We start from the raw sequence: 23703 nt of genomic DNA, 5'->3' as shown, positions 1-23703 counted from the left end.
CTACAGGTCAGCATGTGCCAGTGCCTGAGCCAAGCACTTCCCACCAGTCATTTCCTGTTTCTCCACTCTGCCCTCCTGCCCTCCAAGAGGTGTGATGGGGAAAGCCAGCTTCCCTGCTTGCAGCTATAGCATCGGTCACAGTTGGTTCCAGAAGTGCCAATGACTACCCACATCTGTGGCAACAAAAGTGCTCCCCAGCCCAAACCACACCCACCTGCCACCACTGTGCTGCTGTTTTCCTTCCTTGTGGCTCTACTGAAAATGAGTTAACCTCCCTGCTCCATATCTTGGCAGCAAGAGGGGTAGACAGACCCAGAGCAAATGAAGAGAACCTGGAGAAGCCAGGAGGGTCCTAAAAAGTGGTAGAGACCAGGGGTCACAAAACAGGGGAGGGATGGACGGTGGTGGACAGGAAGGCTGGTCATTGTAGAGCCCGTCTGCCCCATCTTAGAGAGATTGGTGGGACCAACTCTGGAGTCCCTTGGGCCAAATTCCTAAGGTAGATGAGGGTATAGAAAGGGAGGGGGAGGGAGGCCTGGGAGTCCCACTGGGGCTCTCATTTCCTGCCCAACAGAAAGAACGTGACAGAGAGCCCCAGCTTCTCCGCAGGGGACAACCCCCCAGTCCTGTTCAGCAGCGACTTCCGCATCTCGGGGGCACCGGAGAAGGTGAGGGCCAGAACCCTGTGGCTCCAGGCTAGTTGGAACCTAAATGTCAGGGACACTGGGGTCCTGGGAGAGGCCTGGGAGGCCAAGGGGCAGAGGGGAGGCCATGCCCTTTAGGAGGGACAAGGAGGAAGTATGGAGGGCTGGCTTGGACCTAGGCTGGGAGGGGTGCTGAGGCTGAGACTGTGAAGGGGACTATGGGGCTCAGGCCCAGGGGAAGCCCTCATGTAGGTCTATGACAGCATTTCCTTCTCCAATAGTCCAGAGTGGTCTCTACCCTGGAATGAGCACCCAGGAGGTAGGTTCCGGGGGGGCCTCAGTGTGCCTGCCTCTGGGCCCTCAGTGGGCCTTGGGGCTGTCATGCATATGTGTGTGTCCCTGTCAGGAGTCCAAGATGGTCCCTGGTTAAGTCTGCCCTGCCCAGCACTCCTAGCCTTGTCTATTCTGTCCCACTGCTACTCCCTTCTGTCTGTCTGTCTTTGGCCATTGTTCTATGTGTCTGTCCAAAGGCTTGTGTGTGTGTGGGAGGGGAGTATGAGGGTGGGGTGAGGGTGGTGGTAGAAAGCATGAAGGGGAAGCCAAAGCCACACCTACAGGATCACCAAGATTGAGGTGTACAAACATTTGGAAAGGTGAAATCTGACCAGGTGGCTTTACTCTGGAAAGGTGTTATGGATTGAGTTGTGTGCCCCCAAATTCCTATGTTGAAGAAGTTTTCCTGAAGACATTGAATTTGTAGGCAACTTTCAGGCTAAGCGATGAGGTGGGTGTTGTGAAGGGGGATCAGCATGGGAAAAGGCTCTAGAGTGGACGCGGGGACTGTGGGGCTGGCTGGGCTGGAGGTCCTTGAGAAAAGAGGTTCATATGGAGCTTTGGGACTTAACTCTAAGGTATGGGGTGCAAGTGACTCCAGCCTTTGGATCTGGAAAAGGTGGAACGGGACCCTTCTAATGGGTTGGTTCCCTTCATAGAGTGAGAGGCGCCTGGGATCTGAGAGGAGGCTTCTGGGCCTTCGGGGGGAGCACCCAGAGCTGGACCTGAGCTTTTCTCACTCGGACCTGGGAAAAGGACCCACCAAGGACAGCTACACCCTGACAGAGGAGCTGGCCGAGTATGCGGAAATCCGTGTCAAGTGAGGGAGCTGGGGGCAGCCTATGTGGCCGCCACCCTCGCAGCGCCCTCCCTGGCCCACACTGGCTGCGGGCTCCCTTCCTCCCTAAAGTACTGGGGGCTGAGGCAGGAAAGGGATGGAGCAGGTGACAGCAAGGTCCTGGGGGTCTGGCCCCCCATCCTTCCCAGCTGCCCCTCCCCGGCCAGCACCGCATCCTCACAGTGTGGCTCTCCTCTAACCTCCTTTAACCTCATCTGTCTGGAGGGGAGTTTTGTCTGTTTGTGTTATTTATTGCTATCCCCTGCCTGGTCTCCTCCCCTACACCTGGCCCCAGGGTGTATACTGAAGGGACATGGAATAAATGCCCCAAAGCCAAATGCCTGTCTAGATCCTGATGATTTCTGACCTGTCCCTGTGGGAGACTTCTATCCCCCTCCTTATCCTCTGCTGGGCCCTGTGTGTGGGCAAGGCCCAGGGATTCTAGCCCTGAGCCCAGGCCAACCACCATTAAGTTGCTCCCACTCTGAGCTGTGGGCTGGATCTGGCTCACAGCATGCCTTATTTGACTTCTGGTTTATTTCACATAACAACCCTCATTCCTGCCTCCGCCACAGAGTGACTGACAGTGTTGCACTTGCACTTGACCACCACAGCTGTGACTCACTGAAAGAGAAGGGTTATGGGCTCCCTATACACCGCCATAGTTCCCACCATTTCCTATTGTCCCACACCTGGCTGGTTTCCCTCACTCACTGACATGCTCTCCTGTGCCCTGAAGGTCAGGGGTGACCCGAGGCCTATTCATGAGCCTGTATTGGTTTGACTGCCATCCTTAACATTCATGTTGCACTCTGCAACTTCAGTCTTCAAACTACTCCATTTGGTTTAAGAAACATTACTTAGGTTCCAGCTGTGCGTTGAGCCCATTCAGGAGGCTCAGGCTATCCTGGGAAGGGACCCCCAGGACAACCCTCTGAAGAAGAAAACACTGGGGCCAAGAGAAGCTAGGTGATTTTTCCAGGGTCCTGAAGCTAGTAAATGGTGTGGCCAGGCTCCAGACCCTGAGTGGCACACTCACAGGAGATTTACTAGCCACACCCTACCTCCTGACTTCCCAGTGGCCACGCTTTGTCGAGGTTGCAAATTTGTCAGCTGGCTGTGGACAACCTGTGCCTGTGGTCCAGACTCTCTTGGAAGACTCTTGAGATGGTTTGGGCAGACACATGGAGAGACTTGTTGGGTGGCTCTAGGGTGGGGGCCATGTTCCCCTCGCACACCCAAGCAGCACTACTGATCCTGTGCACAGTCCTCCCTTCCCATGGCTAAATCTTGGTCTGTTTCAGCCTAATGAACTCTGCTGACCTCACTCTGATGACTCCCTAAGACCCTGCCAACCACAAAGGTCCACAGGTCCCTGGAAGGTGGCAGGTGGCCTTGGTGTATCCTGAGACTTTTGCTGAGTGGCCTCAGACCCAGCACTGGTGCTGAGTTTGAATCTGTATGAACCTGGTGAACACCACTCGCCCCTACCTGGTCACTCACTGAGAACCTACTTCATGCAACTTGTGTACTGCCCAGAGGCTTTTTCATGACTGAGCTTAACAGGCAGCCAGCAGGAGGAGGTGAATCTAGGATTTCAGGTGTCTGGGGCCCTTTGCTGACCAGCTTGATGCTAATGGAAGATGGTCTTGTTATGTAGCTTGACACCACCCATGTGCACAGGCCAAGTAGAGGTAGCCACAAACTGTGGATTGCTTTGTAGCTCCAAACAGGTAGCCCAGGGATGATCACAGAAAGTACCTGACATTGAACTGTACCAGAATCCCTTCCAAGAGGCCTCAGAAACAACACACTTGGTGGCAGGATTCAGACCCCATCAGAGCATGACCCAATTACCTCTACAACCAACACATCAAAAGAGAGATCTTGGCAGGCACCAGACCCTGCTGGGATGAATTCTGCTATGTGGGGTCAGCCTCTTCACAGTAGCTCATACACTGTGGTCAGGGTCAATCCTCATAGTCAACTGGGCTGACTATGGGCCAACAGCAATCAAGACTCAACTACAACCAGAGGCTCACATAATCCTCACAAGTTTCCTAGAGCAGGTGATCAGGGAGATTCCACCACCAAGCCCAGAAAACACCTATTACATAAGGCCACCATGCCAAGACTGGGAACATAGAAGATCTACCTAATGCACAGAAACAAATACCGAGAGGCAGCCAAATTGGGAGACAAAGAAATATACCCCAAATGTAAAAACAATAGAAATCCCCAGAAAAAGAACTAAATGAAATGGAGGCAAGCAATTTAACTGGTACAGATTTCAAAACAATAATTATAATGATGCTCAAGAAATTTAGGGTAAGAATGGATAAACTCAGTGAGAACTTAAACAAAGAGATAGTAACCATAAAAGAGGACATAGAAACTATAAAAAAGAACCAGTCAGAAATGAAGAATACAATATCAGAAATGAAGAATACTCTAAAAGGAATCAATATCAGGTAAAATGAAGCAGAAAATCAAATCAGTGATTTAGAAGACAAGGTAGCAGAAAACTCCAAATCAGAGCAGAAAAAAATTTTTTTAAATGAGGATAGAGCCTGGCTGGCATGGCTCAGTGGTTGAGCGTTAACCTATGAATTGGGAGGTCGAAGTTTGATTCCTAGTCAGGGCACGTGCCTGGGTTGAGGGCTCAATCCCTAGTGTGGGGTGTACAGGAGGCAACTGATCAGTGGTTCTCTCTCATCATTGATGTTTCTATTTCTCACTCCCTCTGCCTTCCTCTCTGAAATCAATAACAATATAATTTAAAAAATGAGGATAGTTTAAGGGACTTCTGGGACAACATCAAGCATAACAACATTCATATCATAAAGTACCAGAAGGAGAAGAGAGAGTGAGCAAGGGACTGAGAACCTAGTTGAAGAAATAAATGACTGAAAACTTTCCTAACCTGGTAAAGGAAAAAACCCCACACAAGTCCAGGAAGTGCAGAGTCCCAAACAAGATGAACCCAAAGAGGCCCACACCAAAACACATCATAATTAAAATGGCAAAGATTAAAGACAAAGAAAGAATCTTAAAAGCAGAAAGAGAAAGACAGTTATCTGCAAGGGAACTCCCATAAGACCATCAGCTGATTTCTCAACAGAAGCATTTCATGCCAGAAGTGATTGGCACAAAATAGTCAAAGTGATGAAAGCAAGGACCTACAACCAAAATTACTTTACCCAGCAAAGCTATCATTTAGATTTGAAGGACAGATAAAGAGCTTCCTACACAAGAAGAAGCTAAAGGATTTCAATACCACCAAACCAGTTTTTTTGTTTTGTTTTATTTTGTTTTTAAAGAAAGAGACGTTTTATTAGCCTTGTTACGGCAATGCATTAAATGAAGGGATCCTCAGTGCACAGCCCACCCAAGCTGCAAGCAGATAAATCAGAGAGTGGAACCGATTATTGTACACAAGTGCAGACACAAGATCACCCTGAACCTCAAACAGAAGATTGAAAATCACTTTACAAAAAAAAAGTAAATAAAAATAACACCCATTTTTCTATTTAAAGAAGTGCCAGCTCTTGAGTGGCAGAGCATGGAAAGACCAATCGCTTTAATGCTCAGCTGTGCAGCCTGTGAGGGCCAGGCCTGTCTTGGCTTCTAAAGCTTAATTTAAGCATTCTACAGTTTCCTCTTTTGAAGTACTTCTGTTTTAGAATTTTCTTTCTCTACTAATTTATGAACTGTGTCAGTCTAACAGTTAGCCAGCCTTCATTAGTTGTAAGTGTTAAGACCACAGAACCTCCCTTTGTAAGGCTTATATCTGAGTCAAGAATGAAGAGAAACTAGATACCAGAACCTTAAAAAGTCAAATGACAGTAGAGCCAGTGCCCATTTAGAAAAGGACTCTTACCCTCTCCCCCTTAAAGTTCTACTTTGGTAAATATTAACATATAACCAATTAGGAAAATATTTAACCCCGTTAGCAAAATTAACACCATCATTGCGAGAGTTACTCTTTTGTGCATAGTAAATGTTGCAAGATGAACTTCACATTGGATAAAGCAGATCTGAAAATCAGTTTGCAATAAAGTGTGCCTCCCTCAACGTCAACCTGAGCTCAGGGAAATGAACAGAGCCCTGCAGCTTCTGCTGGTCTGCAGCCACGCTAAATCGTCTGGTAGCCGGCATGGCTCCTCTTCCTGCCAATGAGGTACGTGATGAGGACGATGAGGACGATGAGGACCAGCCCTACCAGGGCACCACCCACGGTGATGGGGATTGGCATGTTATTCTCATCCAGCTGACATTCTTCCACAGACCCAAACTTGCCACCTTCTACCTGGAAAGCCTGGACCCACACTTTGAAAATGTTGACAGAAAAGGCCTCTGTGACCCAAATGTGCTCCTTGGCATTACACTTGTAGGAATTCCCTATAGTGGCCTGAAGTGCTCTCAGTAAGCTGTTAGTGGCCTTGAAGGTGGGGTCTTTGGTGTCGGGAAGAGTCATGTTCAATTGGATTTCTTGAAAAAAAAAAAACACCCCCACACACAAAAAACAAAACAGTTAGAACTCACATTCATTCCAAACTGGAAGACTAGGAAAGTGCTGGTCTCACTCTGGAGCTCAAGGGTCATGAGCTGGATAGTGCAGCTCCCACCGACTTTGGTGTTATCTGTGTTAATGTTGAATACTCTGGTCACAGTCTTGTCTTCCTTCTTCTTGTAGGTGACATTCAGCTGCACCCAAGCTGGCAAGCAGACAGGTTCCGTTGGTCCCACTCACATTGTACTTATGCACCGAGGGGCTCTCAGGCACTGGAGACGGTGGAGTGGGAGGGGTTGGTGAAGGTTGGGAGGGGAAGGGCGGGGAGGTGAAGAGTGGGGAGGGGATGACGAGATGTTGGTGAAGGTCCATCTTGCATACAGCATGTCTCTTCCTTGTTGAAGCTATCATTTGAAAGGTTTGCCTAGATGGTGACAGTTACACTATTCATGTGGACCTGGTTGCTGCTCACACATATGTATTTTTTATTTATGTCTGCCATGATGTCAGTTATGGATTTTATAGTCTTGACTCCCTGGAAGCTTGCATTGGGGAAAATCTGTGTGTCTGACAAGTCATAAAACAGAACGCATCATCTGGACACTGTAACGTGTAGCATTCCTTGCTAAATTGAGGGTCAGTGTATGTCTTCTTCCAAAAGCAATCATGAGACTGGGGTTAGAAGCTCCTCTTTACCACAGGAGCTGCTATTTAATGCTTTGCATTAGGTGACAGGTCGAAGATCTCATTCTTAGAGCCACTCTTGGTATTATAGTTGATTGAGAAGTCAGCAGAGAAGTTGGCCATTATACAAGCTGTCCTGTTGCCAACCTTCACTACAAACAACACTGCTGATGCACCACACAAGGCCTGCGAGTAACAGCAGGAGCAGTGGTTGCCTCCGGGGGTCGCCATGGGCACCAGGGCCACGGGAATGGGAACTTGGAGGGGTCGGGTGGTTGGGCCACCAGAGGGTGGGCGCTGGGGAAGGGCTGGGGGCCGGTGTGAGAGCAGCAGGTTCTGCGGTCAAGAGCACCACCAAACCAGTTTTATAAGAAATGTTAAAGGGACTTCTTTAGGAAGAGAAAGAGAAAAAAAATAGTTATAAAAAACCAAAATTACAATAAATGCACACCTATCAGTAGTAACTTTAATTGTAAATGAATTAAATGCTCCAATTAAAAGACATAGGGTAGCTAAATGGGTAAGGAAACAAGACCCATATATATGATGTCTACAAGAGACCCACCTCAGAATGAAAGATACACACAGACTGAAAGTAAAGGGATAGAAAAAGATATTTTATGCAAATGGGACCAAAAAAGAAGCCAGGGTATCAATACTTATAACAGATAAAATAGACTTTAGAACAAAGGCTATATTAAGAGACAAAGGAAGACATTACATAATGATAAAGAGATCAATACAATAAGAGGATAGAACCCTTGTAAACATTTATGCATCCAACCAAAGAGCACCTAAATATACAAAGCAAAAGGGAGAGAGCAACAATAATAAAATCATAGTAGGAGATTTTAACACCTCACTGATATCAATGGATAGATCATCCACACAAAAAATCAACCAGGAAATAGCAGCCTTAAATGACACACTAGACCACATGGATTTAATTGATATTTTCAAAATATTTCTCCCCAAAGCAACAGAATATGCATTCTTTTCAAATGTACATGGAACACTTTCAGGAATAGGCTACATGTTAGAACACAAAAAAAGTCTCAGTAAATTGAAGAAGATTAAATTCATATCAAGCATCTTCTCCAACCACAATGGTATGAAACTAGAAATCAATTACAAGAAAAAAACCTAAAAAACACAAAACACTTGGAGGCTAAAGCACATGTTACTAAACAATGAATGAACTAACAATTAGATCAAGGAAGAAATCAAAATATACCTGAGACAAATGAAAACACAATAACCCCAAATCTGTGGGACATAACGAAAGCAGTCCTAAGAGGGAAATTCATAGCATTATAGTCCTACCCCAAGAAGTAAGAAAAACTCAAATAAACTAAATTTATACCTTAAGGAACTAGAAAAAGCACAACAAGCAAAGTTCAAAGTGAGTAGAAGGAAGGAAATGATAAATATCAGAGTGGAAATAAATGAAAAATAGTCTAACAAAAACAATATGCAAAGTACAGCATAGAGAATAAAGTCAATAACATTGTAGCAACTATATATGGTGCCAGGTGGGTAACAAGACTTATGGGGGGAGTCACTTTGTTAAGGTATATGAATGTTTAACCACAATGCTGTATAATTGAAACTAATATAATATTCAATGTCAACTGAAATTGAAAAAATAAAATATAACCTTATGTTGTCATCACAAAAAAAAAAAAGATCAGCAAAACCAAGAGCTGATAGAGATAAAAAGATAAACAAAATAAATAAACCTTTAAGCAGACTCATCAAGAAACAAAGAGAGCCCTAGCTGGTTTGGCTCAGTGGATAGAGCGCTGGCCTGCGGACTGGAGGGTCCCGGGTTTGATTCCAGTCAAGGGCACATGCTTGGGTTGCGGGCTTGATCCCCAGTAAGGGGTGTGCAGGAGGCAGCCAATCAATGATTCTCATCATTGATGTTTCTATCTCTATCTCCCTCTCCCTTCCTCTCTGAAATCAATAAAATGTATTTTTTAAAAAAATAAACAAAGAGAGAGGACCCAAATAAATAAAATCAGATATGAAAAGGAGAAGTAACTGACACAACAAAAATAAAAATTATTATAAGAAAACTAGAGGCCCAGTGCACGGATTCATGCACGGGGTGTGTGTGTGGGGGTCCCTCAGCCTGGCCTGTGAGGATCGGGCTGAAACTGGCTCTCCAACATCCCTCGAGGGGTCCTGGATTGTGAGAGGGTGGTTCTCTGGTGATGCACCCCAGAATCAGGCTCCCTCCTCTCTGGTTCCAGGTGTGTCACTCAAGAACCGCGGCTGCCAAGTCACTGCAGCTTGGCAGCTCCTGCGTTGAGAGTCTAGCCCAGCCGTGGGCAAACTACGGCCCGCGGGCCGGATCCGGCCCATTTGAAATGAATAAAACTAAAAAAAAAAAAAAGACCGTACCCTTTTATGTAATGATGTTTACTTTGAATTTATATTAGTTCACACAAACACTCCATCCATGCTTTTGTTCTGGCCCTCCGGTCCAGTTTAAGAACCCATTGTGGCCCTCGAGTCAAAAAGTTTGCCCACCCCTGGTCTAGCCCCTGGTAGTCTGTGCATGTCATAGCTACCAGTTGGACGGTTGAACAGTGGGCCAGTCGCCTAGGCTTTTACATATATAGATATTATGACAACAAATTGGATAACCTGGAAAGAATGGATACATTCCTAGAATGCACACAATCTTTCAAAACTGATGCTCAACCACTGAATTAAAAAGAAAAAGAGAACCAAGATGGTGGCATAGGTAAACACCGGAGATTGCTGCCTCGCACAACCACTTCAAGAATACAACTAAAAGACAGAATGGGCATCATCCAGAACCACAGGAAGGCTGGCTGAGTGGAAATTCTACAACTAGAAGGAAAGAGAAAAGCATACCGGGACTCAGAGGAGCTGCAGTTTGGAAGTTAAGTGCACAGGTACGGAGGCGGACGCGGAAAGGGCTGGCAGCTGAGGACATGGTTGGCTTTTTCAATCGGGAGGGAGTCTCAAACTCCCAACTGCTCTGAACTCCAGTTCCGGGCGAGTCTCTGGGGACCCTGACTGATACGGGGAGAGGCTAGACTGTCTGTCATCATTCACATCTCGAGGGCGGCTTTCTCTCAGAGGTGCTTGCAGCGATTACCGGGACACTGAGACTCGGGGCCTCTTAGGGCAGGACTGACGATCAGCCATAGCTATTTGCTCCACCCTATTGATCCCCTGGGACCCCGCCCCGCCCAAGCTGTGCACGGAGGCTTTTGCAATCTGAAAATTACCTAACAAACTTGCAGCTGGCCCAAGGCCCCAGGGCAACTTGCATTTCTTCACAGCTGAGCTCCTGCTGAGTAGCCTCAGGCAAAGGCTAGATTAGCACCTCCTGAAAGATCCAGGAGCCAGTATACCCGGTGGTCAGAGTGGGACCATCCAGATTGCAACCCCTCGGACCCATAAGGGACACACTCAGGGGGCAGACTCAGTGAGCACCAAAGCCCCACTGAAGCAAGTCTTGCCCCATAAGGGTGTCTTCAGCACAGAAGTTCTCCCACTGCAGACACAGCTGATTCTCACAGCCAATTGGCCTGGAGGCCAATTCCTCCCAGTGATACCTACAACAATCAAGGCTTAACTACAAGACTGTGCACACAGCCCACAAGGGGGTGTACCAAGAGTGTCCACCTCAGGTAATTGGGGAGGCTGAGCCACTGGGCCCTATAAGACACCTAGCACAGAAAGCCACTCCATCAACACAGGGAAGCACAAAAAATGCGGAGACAAAGAAATAGGACACAAATGATAGAAATGGAGGAAAGCAAACGACTGGATATAGAGTTCAAAACCACACTTTTAAGGTTTTTCAAGAACTTTCTAGAAGCCACCAATAAATTTATTAAGACCCTTGAAAATACTGGTGAGACCACCGATAAATGTAGTGAGATTCTCAAGAAATCTAGTCAGACCCTCGATGTTATGATAAAGGACCAACTGGAAATTAAGCATACACTGACTGAAATGGAGGCTATTATACAGACTCCCAACAGCAGACTAGAGGATCGCAAGAATCAAGTCAAAGATTTGAAATACGAAGAAGCAAAAAACACTCAACCGGAAAAGCAAAATGAAAAAAGAATCCAAAAATACGAAGATAGTGTAAGGAGCCTCTGGGACAGCTTCAAGCGTACCAACATCCGAATTATAGGGGTGCCAGAAGAAGAGAGAGAGCAAGATATTGAAAACCTATTGGAAGAAATAATGACAGAAAACTTCCCCTACCTGGTGAAAGAAATAGACTTACAAGTCCAGGAAGCACAGAGAACCCCAAACAAAAGGAATCCAAAGAGGACCACACCAAGACACATCATAATTAAAATGCCAAGAGCAAAAGACAAAGAGAGAATCTTAAAAGCAGCAAGAGAAAGAAAGTCAGTTACCTACAAGGAAGTACCCATATGACTGTCAGCTGATTTCTCAACAGAAACTTTGCAGGCCAGAAGGGAGTGGCAAGAAATATTCAAAGTGATGAATGCCAAGAACCTACAACCAAGATTACTTTATCCAGCAGAGCTATCATTCAGAAGTGAAGGTCAGCTAAAGAGCTTCACAGATAAGACAAAGCTAAAGGAGTTCATCACCACCAAACCAGTATTATATGAAATGCTGAAAGGTATCCTTTAAGAAGAGGAAGAAGAAGAAAAAGGTAAAGATACAAATTATGAACAACAAATACACATCTATCAACAAGTGAATCTAAAAATCAAGTGAATAATGTGATGAACAGAATGAACTGGTGATTATAATAGAATCAGGGGCATAGAAAGGGAGTGGACTGACTATTCTTGTGGGGGGAAAGGGGTGAGGGGGATGCGGGAAGAGACTGGACAACAATTGTGCACCTATGGATGAGGACAGTGGGGGAGTGAGGGTGGAGGGTGGGGTGGGAACTGGGTGGAGGGGAGTTATGGGGGGAAAAAAGAGGAACAAATGTAATAATATGAACAATAAAGATTTAATTTAAAAAAAAGATATTTGTACTGACAGGTACTCAAAACACATTTGGACTGACAAATTTGTCTTGAATTAGCTGATTCAAAGCCACTCCTCAACTTATATAAATGTAGGTTATAAATTTGTTAATAATTTTTTATAAATAGTAATCATTTTATCTTATTGAAAACATATTTGGGTTTAAGCTTACCAAAACGGATGTTTTGAAAATTAGGCAATGATGTATTTCATGTAAATGATAATTAACTATTTGTCCATTTTTGTGATTTATTTCACAGTTTGTAAAATATTTTACATTTCTCAGTTAATTTAATTTTTTCAAATAACCCTATGAGTGGGATTAATTTATTTTACATATAAAAAAAACAAGTTCTGAATGCCCAAACTAACTAGGTTTAGTAATATAACTTTGGGTTTTAGGCCAGTGGCTTTCAAAACACCATTCACTTCATATTAGTACACAATATATACTCAATAAATATTTGTTTCAAGGAATATTATTTAAGGCTAAGTACAGTCTTATAGAATATGAGTATGTATGGCATAAAATTATGTTTGATGAGTGAATATCATCAGATTAAATCTATGTAGAAATAATTATGTAGACTATGATTCTTAAAACAGAAAATGTAGAATTATCTAAGACTTTATCTGTATACAAATTTTATGTTCTGCATGACATGCCTTTCAAAACATATTTGAAGGATTCAGATAGAGGTCCTCTCTGGACCCAAAAATCTCTCTAGATCTTTTCACTTCTAATATTGAGAATGTGCTATTGAGTTGATGGGTAGCATTCTTATGTGTATGGTTAATAAATTCATGGATTTTCTAAGAAAAAAAGAAAAAAAGAAAATCTGGACAGATCAATTACAACTAATGAAATCAAAGCAGTAATAATAAAAAACACTCCCAACGAACAAAAGTTCTGGACCCAATGGCTTCACAGATGAATTGCAGCAAACATTCAAATAAAGATAACACATGCCTTCTCAAACTATTCCAAAAAATTCAAGAGGAAGGAAGACTCCCAAGCTCATTTTAAAAGGCCAGCATTATCCTAACTCCTAAACCAGATAAAGATATTACAAAGAAAGTAAATTATGATCCAATATCCCTGATAAATATAGATGCAAAAATATTCAACAAAATATTAGCAAACCAAATTCAGCAATTAAAAGATCATACACAATGATCAAGTAGAATTTATTCCTGGGATGCAAGGTTGGTACGCTATATGCAAATCAATTAATGTGATATACCAAATAAATAAAATGAAGGATAAAAATCATATGATAATACCAACAGATGCAGAGAAAGCATTTTATAAAATCTAGCACCCATTTAGGACAAAAGCTCTCAGCAAAAGTGGGAATATAAGGGACATGCCTCAACATAATAAAGGTCATATATGACAAACCCATAACTAACATCATATTCAATGGGCAAAAACTAAAAGCATTTCCCTTAAGATCAGGAATATTACAGGGATTCCACTTTCTTTTTAAAAAAATTAAATATATTTTTATTTATTTCAGGGAGGAAGGGAGAGGGAGAGAGAGAGAGAGAGACAGAAACATCAATGATGAGTGAGAGTCAGCTATTGGCTGCCTCCTGCAAGCCCCATACCAGGATCGAGCTTATAACCAAGGTATGTGTCCTGACCAGGAATCGAACCATGACCTCCTGGTTCATGGGTTGATGCTCAACCACTGAGCCACACCGGCCAGGTGGGATGTCCTCTTTCATCACTCTAATTCAACATTAGAGGCCCGGTGCATGAATTCGTGCACGGGTGAGGTCCTTAGGCCTGGCCAGAGATCAAGGCCTATTGGGGCCATCTTGCCCAGTTCCGACTGGGGCCTGGCCAGCCAGGAGTGGCCTGCTGGCTGCTGGATGGGGGGAGGGACCACAGGAGGTTTGCCGGCTGCAGGGACGGACTGGGGGAGGTTGGCTGGTCATGGGAGGTTGATTGTGGGAGTGCACTGACCATCAGGGGGCAGCTCCTGCATTGAGCATCTGCCCCCTGGTGCTCAGTGAGTGTCATAGCGATCAGTCGTTTGGTTGTAATGGTCGCTTAGGCTTTTATATATATAGACTAGAGGCCTGATGCACGAAAATTCATGCAAGAGTACGCCTTCTTTCCCCAGGCTGCCGGCACTAGCTTCCCTCTGGCACCAGGGACCCAAGCTTCCCTCCTCCAGCTGCCTGCAGGCACCCAGGACCCAGGCCGGCTTCTCCTGGGCCGCCAGCAGGCACCTGGGACCTGGGCTTTCCTCCCACCAGCCAGCCACAGGCACCCAGGACCCGAGCTTCCCTCCCTCAGGCTGGCTGAAGGCACCCGGGATCACAGGAAGTTTCCCCCAGGCCAGCCACAGGCACCTGGGACCGCGGGCGGCTTCCCCTGGGGCTGGTCCCTGGCTTTGTCAGGAAGGACATCCAGAATGATGTCTGGAAGATGTCTGGTCTAATTAGCATATTACCCTTTTATTAGTATAGATAGTACTTGAAAGTCCTAAACACAATAAGGAGACAAGAAGAAGAAATAAAAGGCATTCAAATTAGAAAGGCAAAAGTAAAACTGCCATTATTTGTAGATGACATGATACTGTATGTATAAAATCCTAAAGATTCCACCATAACACTACTAGAACTGATAAATGAATTTAGTAAAGTAGCAGGATACAAAATAAATATCCAGAAATTGGTTGCATTTTTATATACCAATAATAAACTGTCAGAAATGGTAACTAAAGATAGGAACAAGATGGCAACATAGAGACTCGCTGGTATTCGTGACCTCCCACAACCACATCAAAATTACAACTAAAATACAGAACAACCAACATTCAGAACCACATGAAAGCTGCCTGCATGGAAGTCCCACAACTGGAGAAGTAAAGAAAAAAGCACGTTGAGACTGGTAGGAGGGGTGGAGGTGCAGAATGGGCTGATCTGGCACCCACGTGGGACTTTTTAATCCAAAGATTGTCCCTGTGGAGGCTGCTATGAGAAGCAAAGGGTCCCAGCCTCACACCAGACCCCCCACCCAGGGTCCCAGAACTGAGAAGAGAAGTACCATAACTTTGGATTGTACAAACCAGTATGGATTGTGGCTGAGGGACACAGAGGCTGCCAGAAACCAGGAGCCCCTTTTAAAGGGTTAGGCACAAACTTACTTGGACTCACTTTCTCTGAACTCCAGCACCAGGAGGCATTGGGGGACCCAGACATATATGGGAAGGAACTGAATTGTCTGGCATTGGGGCAAGAACTCGGGGGAGGCTTTCTACCAGACGGAGATACTCACAGGGGTCATTGTTCATATGCTGAGACCTGCCCTGTCCCAGGGATGACTGGCAACCATATCTGAATCCCCATCAACCTGAGCACACTGTTTGCTCTGCCCTGGTGATTCCCTGAGGCCCCATCCCATCCAATTTGCAACCCCACCCAAGCTGTTTGCAGCAGCTTTTCCATATGAATGGCCTGTCCTGGCTCAGGCTTCAGACTTTGCTAAAATCTCTCAAACAAGTTGCAGCTGGTGTCAGTGTGCTCCAAATCCTAAATAATAAAAGGCCAGCCACCATAAGCATAACGACCAGAATAACCAGAGACCAGAACCACCACGGCCCCTCGCTGGGCTAGCCCCTCCCCCAAGAAAGCAGTTAGGGGCAATCAGGCAGGCAGGCAGAGTGGTTAGGGGTGATCAGGTAGGCATTCCAGTGGTTAGGAGAGATCAGGTAGGCAGATGGCCCCTCGCCAGGCTGGCCCCGCCCCTAAGTAAGTGGTTAGGGGTGATCAGGCAGGCAGGAAGAGTGGTTAGGGGTGATCAGGTAGGCAGGCAAGTGGTTAGGGGTGAGCAGGTAGGCAGGTGAGTGGTTAGGGGCAATCAGGTAGGCAGATGGTCCCTCGCAGAGCTGGCCCCTTGCAGGGCTGGCCCCGCCCCCCAGCAAAGAAAGAGGGAGACCCAGGCCACTGGCAGCGACTCTCTGGCAGGTGTGCGGTTAGCCTGCAGAGGGAAGCCCAGGCCAGCCAAGCCATCACATCCCATGCCTGTCGCCTGCAGAGGGAGGCCACCAGTGGCAGGGGAGGGGGGGCAGCACTGCATAGATGGCAAGCAGTGGCAGTGGTGGGGGGTGGGGCCAGCTGCCTGCAGATGGGGGAAGGAAAGCTCCGATAGGCCCTGATCTCAGGCCAGGCCTAGGGACCCTACCCAAGGGGTCCCGGATTGTGAGAGGGTGCAGGCTGGGCTGAGGGACCACCCCCACCCGCCGAGTGCACGAATTTTTGTGCACCAGGCCTCTAGTCTATCAATAAAAAGTCCAAGACCTGGCACCAGCACCAGCCTGCCTTGTTTCACAGCTGGGCCTCACCTGGGCACTTCCAAACCCTATAAAAATAGGAGGAATCTGCAGATCTCTCTGTAGCTTCTGCCACGTGGTTGACTTTGCATCTCCCTGGAGACCCAAGAGCCAGTACACCCAGTGGACAGCTTCAAACCATACCAGGTTACAACTCTACACATCCACAAGTGACACACTCAAGGGCCAGACTCAGTGAGCTCCATAGCCCTACTGAAGCAAGTCCTGCTTCACAGGGGTGTTTCCTACACAGCAGCTCTCCCACTGTAGTCACAGCCAATTGGCCTGGTGGTCAATTCCTTCCAGTGACAACAAAAGCAATCAAGTCTCAACTACAACAAAACTTCCACATAGTCCACAAAGGGGTGCACCTAGAGTACCCAGCTCAGGTGACTGTGGAGGCAAAGCCACTAGGCATTATAGGACACCTACTACACAAGACCATTCTACCAACTCCAGAAGACATAGAAGCTCTATCCAATACATAGAAAAAAATACAAGGAAGCAGCCAAAATGCATAGACAAAGAAGTATGTCACAAATTAAAGAAATGGAAGCAAGCAAACTACTGGATACAGAGTTCAAAACTATGGTTATAAGGTTACTCAAGAATCTTCATGATACCTTCAAGGGACTTAGTGAGACTTTCAAGGATCTTAGTGAGAATGCCAAAGACATGGAAAAGAACTAGTCAGAAATTAAGCATACACTAACATAAATAAACAATAATTTACAGGCATTCAACAGTAGAGTGGAGGATTCTGAGAATCAAATCAATGATTTGAAATACAAAGAAGCAAAACCACCCAATCAGAAGAGCAAAAAGAAAAAAGAATTCAAAAATATGAAGATAGCATAAGGAGACTCTGGGACAACTTCAAGTGTACTAACATTTGTATTATGGGGATGCCAGAAAGAGAAGAGAGAGAAAGATATTGAAAACTTATTTGAAAAAATAATGACGGAAAACTTATACCTGGTGAAAGAAATAGACTTACAAGCCCAGGAATCACAGAGAGTCCCAAACAAGAGGAATAAAAAAAACAACAACACAAAAAAACCCCAAAAAAACCCCACACCAAGACACATCAAAATTAAAATGCCAAGGGCTAAAGACAAAGAGAGAATCTTAAAAGCAGGAAGAGAAAAGCAATTAGCTACCTATAAGGGAGTACTCATACAACTGTCAGCTGATTTCTCAACAGAAACTATGCAGGCCAGAAGGGAGTGATAAATGCTCAAAGTGATGAATAGCAAGGATTTACAACCAAGACTACTCTACCCAGCAAAGCTATCATTTAGAATTGAAGGTCAGGTAAGAGCTTCACAGACAAGAAAAAGCAAAAGGAGTCCATCACCACCAAATCAGTATTACATGAAATGTTGAGGAGTATTCTTTAAGAAGAGGAAAAAGAAGAAGAAGAAGAAGAAGAAGAAGAAGAAGAAGAAGAAGAAGAAGAAGAAGAAGGAGGGGGAGGGGGAGGAGGAGGAGGAGGAGGAGGAGGAGGAGGCGAAGAAGAAGAAGAAAAATGAACAAAAAATGGCAATAAATACATATCTATCAACAATTGAATCTAAAAATCAAAATAAATGAATTGGAAATCTAATAAACAGAATTAGCTGGTGAATAAAATGGAATCAGAGGTATGGAAATGGAACAGACTGATGATTCTCAGAGGGAATGGGGTTGGGGGGGCAGAAAGAGATTAAACAAAGATCTGATATGCATATATGCACTACCTATGGACACAGACAATAGGGTGGCAAAGACCTGGGGAGGGATGGGAACCAGGTGGAGGAGGCCAATGCAGGGGGAACGAGGGGGGGGCACATCTGTAATACTCTCAACAATAAAGATTTTTTAAAAAAAAGAAATGGAAGCTAAGAAAATAATTCAATTTCCAATTGCATAAAAAAATACTTAGGAATAAATTTAACCAAGAAGGTAACTGTACTCATTTTCCCAGCCAGGTGACTCAGTTGGAGTGTTGTCCCATACACCAAAAGCTTTCAGGTTTAATCTCCAGTCGGGGCATGGACGGGAGGCAACTGATTTATATTTCTCTCTCACATCAATGTCTGTCTCTAATATTGGTGTTTTTATCTCAGGCTCTCTCCCCCTTCTCTATCTCTAAAATCAGTAAACATATCCTTAGGTGAGGATTTTAAAAAAGGCCTGTACTCAGAATATTATAAGACACTGAAGAAAGAAATTGAAAAAATATAAATAAATGCAAGCATATATCGTGTTCATGGTTAAGAAGAATTAACATCATTAAAATGTTCATGTTACTCAAGGCAATCTATAGATCCAGCACAATTTCTATCAAAATACCAATGCTGCCCAGGCCAGTATGGCTTAGTGGTTAGAGTGTCAACTTGAGCACCAAAGAGCACGTACCTGGGTTGCAGGTTTGATTCCCTGGCCCCAGTTGGGGTGTGTGCAGGAGGCATCCAATCAATGTGTCTCTTTCACATTGATGTTTCTCTCCCTCTTTCTGCCTCCCTCCCTCCCTTCTTCCCTTCTACTCTCTCAAAACAAACAAACAAACAAACAAATACTAATGGTGTATTTCACAGAACTGGAACAAGTAATCAAAAAATTTCTATGGAACCACAAAAGACCCCAACTAGCCTCAGCAATCTTGAGACAGAAGGACAAAAATTTAACATATCACACTACTTGATATCAAACTATACTACAAGGCTATAGTAATAAAAAACAGCATGGTATTGGCATAAAAATAGACATATAGTGCATCGGAACAGAATGGAGAGCCCAGAAATAAAACAACACATATATAGTCAATTAATATTTGAGAAAAGAGGCAAGAACATACAGTGGTAAAGACAGTCTATTCAATAAACGGTATTGGGAAAATTGGACAGAAAAATGAAACTAGAACACTTTTCTACCCCATATGCAAAAATAAACTCAAAATATATTAAAGACCTAAAGTAAGACTTGAAACTATAAAGCTCCTAGAATAAAACATAGGCAGTAAAACTTTTTGAGAGCTTAAAAATGATGGCGGAGTAAGTGGAAGTTACACTGACACTCTCCCAGGACCAAACTGGAAAAACAACTAAAATATAGAAAAACCACCCTGAAAAATCTAATGAAGACTAACTGAAGAGAACCAAGGACAGAAAGTGGAGACTGCATAGAGACTGGTAGGAAGTGCGGAGATGTGAAAGGGCTCACTGGGCTCCCACAGATAGCAGCTGAAGGTCCGGAGGGATATCTCAGCTGGCGGGGGGGGGGGGGTTCCCACTGAGAACTCTGGGGTCTAAACCCCAAGCTGGGCTTCCCAGCAGAAAGCACCACAACTGAGAAAGGTGCCTACAGAACATCTGGCTGTGAAAAGCAGCAGGGTTGCTGTCTGACAGAGAGAGATGGCTAGAAATGCAGGCACCTCTTAAAGGGCCAACACACAGAATTTCGTGTGCAGCCACTCACCTTATGCATTGGCAGAGGGAGGGCAGAGTCGACTGAGCTGTGTGAGGAGAGTCCAGGGTTGGGGATCTGGTGTTGGAGTTCAGAGGGCAGCCACCCCGGTTTCCTGTGAAGAGTCATTGCCTCCTGCTGCGGAGGACATCTTTATCCATGGACATTTGCTATCCAGGCAGTTTGGCCTTGGGGGGAAGACAGCTGCTCCACCCTGTTGGGAGACCTCTTGACCCACCCTAGGTCCATAGCCTGAGGCAAATCAAGACTGAGCGTCAAATGGACTGCAGGCAGAGGCGGATCTCTGGAGGTGTTGAGTCTATGCCTGATCTCCTTCTGGGGCCAGGGTTAGGAAAAGCAGACCCTGGTGCATATCTTGGTCCTTTCCAAAGACAGAAAGCCCCAGAAGAAGGAGCCACAAGCTGTGGATTGCTGATTGCTCCAAACAGGGTACCCAGCGCCAGTCAGAAACAGCCGCTGACCTTGTCCAGCACTAGAGATTGGAAGTCATAGCAGATCTACCTAATACATAGGCACAAACCCAAATAGGGAGCCAAAATGGGGAGACAAAAAGACAAACCCCAAGTGAAAGAATAAGAGAATTCCACAGAAGAAGAGCTAAACAAAATGGAGATAAGAAATTTATCAGATATAGAGTACAGAATAATGACAGCAAAGATGATCAAAGTGTGAGAAAAGGTATCTATAGTAATAAGAGCCTAGGTGGCCCTCGTGCCCTCGTGTGATCCCTGATGTCATCACAAGATGGCCACCCCCACGTTGTCACAAGATGGCCACCACAAGATGACCGCCACAAGATTTATACTAATAAAAGCCTAGGTGGCCTTCTCACCCTCGTGTGACGCCCTCACGTCATCACAAGATGGCCACCCCCACGTCATCACAAGATGGCCACCACCATGTCATCACAAGATGGCCGCCACAAGATAGCCGGCAGGGGATGGCAGTTGGGGGCCATCGGGCCAGCAGGGGAGCAGTTAGGCATCAATCGGGCCAGCTGGGGAGTGGTTAGGAGCGATCAGGCTGGCAGGCAGAAGTGGTTAGGAGCTAGCAGTTCCGCATTGTGAGAGGGATGTCCGACTGCTGGTTTAGGCCAGATCCTCACAGGCCAGTTTGAGGGACCCCATCGGTGTATGATTAATGAAATAAGAGAATCACCATTTTGCAATCATCATGGTAACAGTTGGTTCAAGCCAAAGTCTTCAATGAATTCTAAAAACTAAAGGGTGAAGATTTGAAGACTAGGCTCTCTGCATAGTTCACAATATTTCCCTGTAAATTACACAATTACTTACAAAGGCAAAAAGACAAACTTTACAATGGAAAAACCTGACAGACACCTTCTTACCATCTCCTAAAATGGGACAAAACCAACATGTGTCTCCCTACATGATGCACTAAGAAAGACATAATGGCACTTCTGTGGTCTTCCTGCCAAAGCACATAATCTGTATCTCATCTTTAACAAACATCAGACAAACCCAAGTGAGGAACAAGTGACAAAATTATGGGCTTGGACTCTTCAAAAATGGCAATGTTGTGAAAAAAAGAGAAAGGCTGAAGAACTCTTGTGGATTGAAGAGATTTATGAGACACGAAAGCTGAATGCAGTGAATAATCTGGAATTGGATTCTGGGTGGAGGGGAGGAAGAGAGTGGGGGAGGGGAAAACTAAAAGGGATATTGTTGGGTTAATTGATAAAATTTGAGTACCAGCTGTGGTTTAGCTAATGGCATTAGATGTCTTGATTTTAATCCTTCTATCATCGATATGTAAGAGAATATCCTTGGTATTAAGAAATGCAGCCTGAAGTCTTTAGGGATAAAGGAGCATGATGTTTACAGCTTATTCTTTTTTTTTTTTCAAGCGAGCCCGTCGGGGAACCATGGCACCCGGGACCCACACGCATTCTCAGGGAGAAACTCGGGACGCAGAAGGTCTTCCTGGCATGTGGTGTCCTCCGTGCCAGCCACCAGGAGGCCACGGTCAGACCGCCGGGCCTGGGTGTGCGCCCACAGAGCCCTGGAAGATCTGCCTGGGTTTCGCTATTCCGTCCCACATTGGATGCGTCTGCGCCTGCCAGGGTTCCCTAAGTCCCCTGTGGGACAAGCGGGGTGCAGCCGCACGACCTCCTTGCATCCCTTCCGAACGGAGGGGCTGGCATTTGCCCTGCACCCAGGGGAGATGGAGGCCCAGGGAGAAGGGCCGGGACCAGCTCTCGGGGCTCCACGCCCATGCTCCCCGCTGGGTGCTCACCGGAGGGCCCTCGGCCCCTGCTGCTATAACGCACAGCCTGCAGGACGCCCTGTCTGCCCGCGGGCCCTGGCGGCCTGCCCAGACGCTCCAGGGGGCCTGGGTGGCCGAGTGGCGCCCACTTATGTACAACTTATTCTTAAGTGGTTTGGGGGGAAGGGAGGGAATGCATGTATGTGTATTATGTAAAAGTAGGTTTACAGTTGTTTGTATGGAAAATCTATATATATAAAAGCCTAAGTAACTGTTAGGACTGGATGACTGGCTGGTAGCTATGATGCACACTGACCACCAGGGGGCAGATGCTCAACACAGGAGCTGCCCCCTGGTGGTCAGTGTGCTCCAACAGCCAACCTCCGTGGTCCCTCCCCCCTGCCTGCTGGCCCCAATCGGCCTGATCACCAGCCAGGCCGAGGGACCCCACCCGTGCATGAATTCGTGCGCCAGGCCTTTAGTCTATAATAATAAAAGCATAATATGCAAATCAACCGAAGGGCTGAGCAGCAGAATGACCATCCAGATGACCACACTATGATACGCACTGGCGCCAGGCTAGCCAAGGCAGGTGCGATGCGATTGGTCAGGGGGCCGCCATCGCCCCAAAGGAGGCCCAGGCCACCCTCTGCAGGGTGATCCATGCAAGGAGGCGGGGGGGGGGGTGGGGATTCCACGATCGATTGCCCACAGAGGGAGGCCCAGGCCACCAGCTGGCGGTCAATAGATGGGGGTGGGGGGCTCCAATTGCCCCAAAGAGGGAGGCCCAATCCATGAACATGGGGGGCGATAGATTGGGGGTGGGGCTCCACAGAACTGGGGAACCGGTTGTGTGTGGCAGTGGATGCGGGCTGCGCCAGGCCAAGGCGGGTGTGGGGCTGAGAAAGAAAACAGACCTGGGTTCAAATTACAGGCAGACCAAACTTGGGGTGAGAAGAGGTCTTCTGCTTGGCTACTGCCCAGCCTGCAGGCTGAGGTTGTCACCTCTGTTCAGGGAGCAGATGGAGTTGAGAGAGAGGTGGGCGGGAGAGAAGGAGGCTTAGAGCTTTGCTACAGCAGTGCTGTGAGCACCCAACCCCAACCCAGGGGTGGAGATTGGAGCAGCCAGTGCAGACCTGAAGCCCTTTCCTCACTGAGAATGAATGAGGGTCCTCAGGACAGGGTCATTTTTATTTCTTACATTTCTTCAAGTCAATTCAATTGATTGAATTTTTTTTTAAAAAAACTTAGCCTTTCCTAAGCTTGTATAGAAAAAAAAATCACCAGTGTGGTATGCTGGTTTTCTTTTGTTCTGATACACACTAAATAAAGCATAAATATTAGTGGAAAAATCATTCCTAGCCCTTCCTTGAATCACCTGGCTGTCTGGCGTGGGGGTGGGGTGGGACTTCAGGCAGCACAGGGTTACCCAGAATCCCTCATTATTGACATTGTTCTGCTCCTTAGGGCAAAGTCCTTAAGGGCATTCCCACCAGGCCAGACCTGCTGGAGCCAGGCTCTGTTGTCAGGGGACAGGTGTGTCAGGGCAGGGCCCCTGTGTGTGCAAGAGATCTGGTAGAAAGTTCCACTGTGGCTGCTGTGAGCCCCTACTATTCTCTGCCTCGTCTCATACCACCTAGC

The 23703-nt window shown here is 46.1% G+C and overlaps 1 protein-coding gene and 1 pseudogene across 2 annotated transcripts in view; one reads left to right on the top strand and one right to left on the bottom strand.

Annotated features, from left to right (window-relative positions):
- MAG (myelin associated glycoprotein) overlaps positions 1 to 1801 on the top strand; it is an 11674-nt gene extending 9873 nt beyond the window's left edge. The window contains exons 9-10 of one of the 2 annotated variants that reach the window (XM_023762364.1): positions 575 to 674; positions 1637 to 1801. In XM_023762364.1, coding sequence (XP_023618132.1) covers positions 575 to 674; positions 1637 to 1801 — 265 coding nt within the window. The remainder of the gene's footprint in view (positions 1 to 574; positions 675 to 1636) is intronic. The other variant, XM_023762363.1, reaches the window with a different exon arrangement.
- A 4149-nt stretch (positions 1802 to 5950) lies between these two features.
- LOC106698838 lies at positions 5951 to 10195 on the bottom strand (annotated as a pseudogene).
- Positions 10196 to 23703: the final 13508 nt, after the last annotated feature.

The sequence above is a fragment of the Myotis lucifugus genome, unplaced genomic scaffold (assembly GCF_000147115.1).
Source record: "Myotis lucifugus unplaced genomic scaffold, Myoluc2.0 scaffold_244, whole genome shotgun sequence".
Classification (NCBI taxonomy): Eukaryota; Metazoa; Chordata; class Mammalia; order Chiroptera; family Vespertilionidae; genus Myotis; species Myotis lucifugus.
The sequence above is the reverse complement of the archived record's forward strand: the minus strand, read 5'-3'. Positions and strand labels throughout refer to the sequence as shown.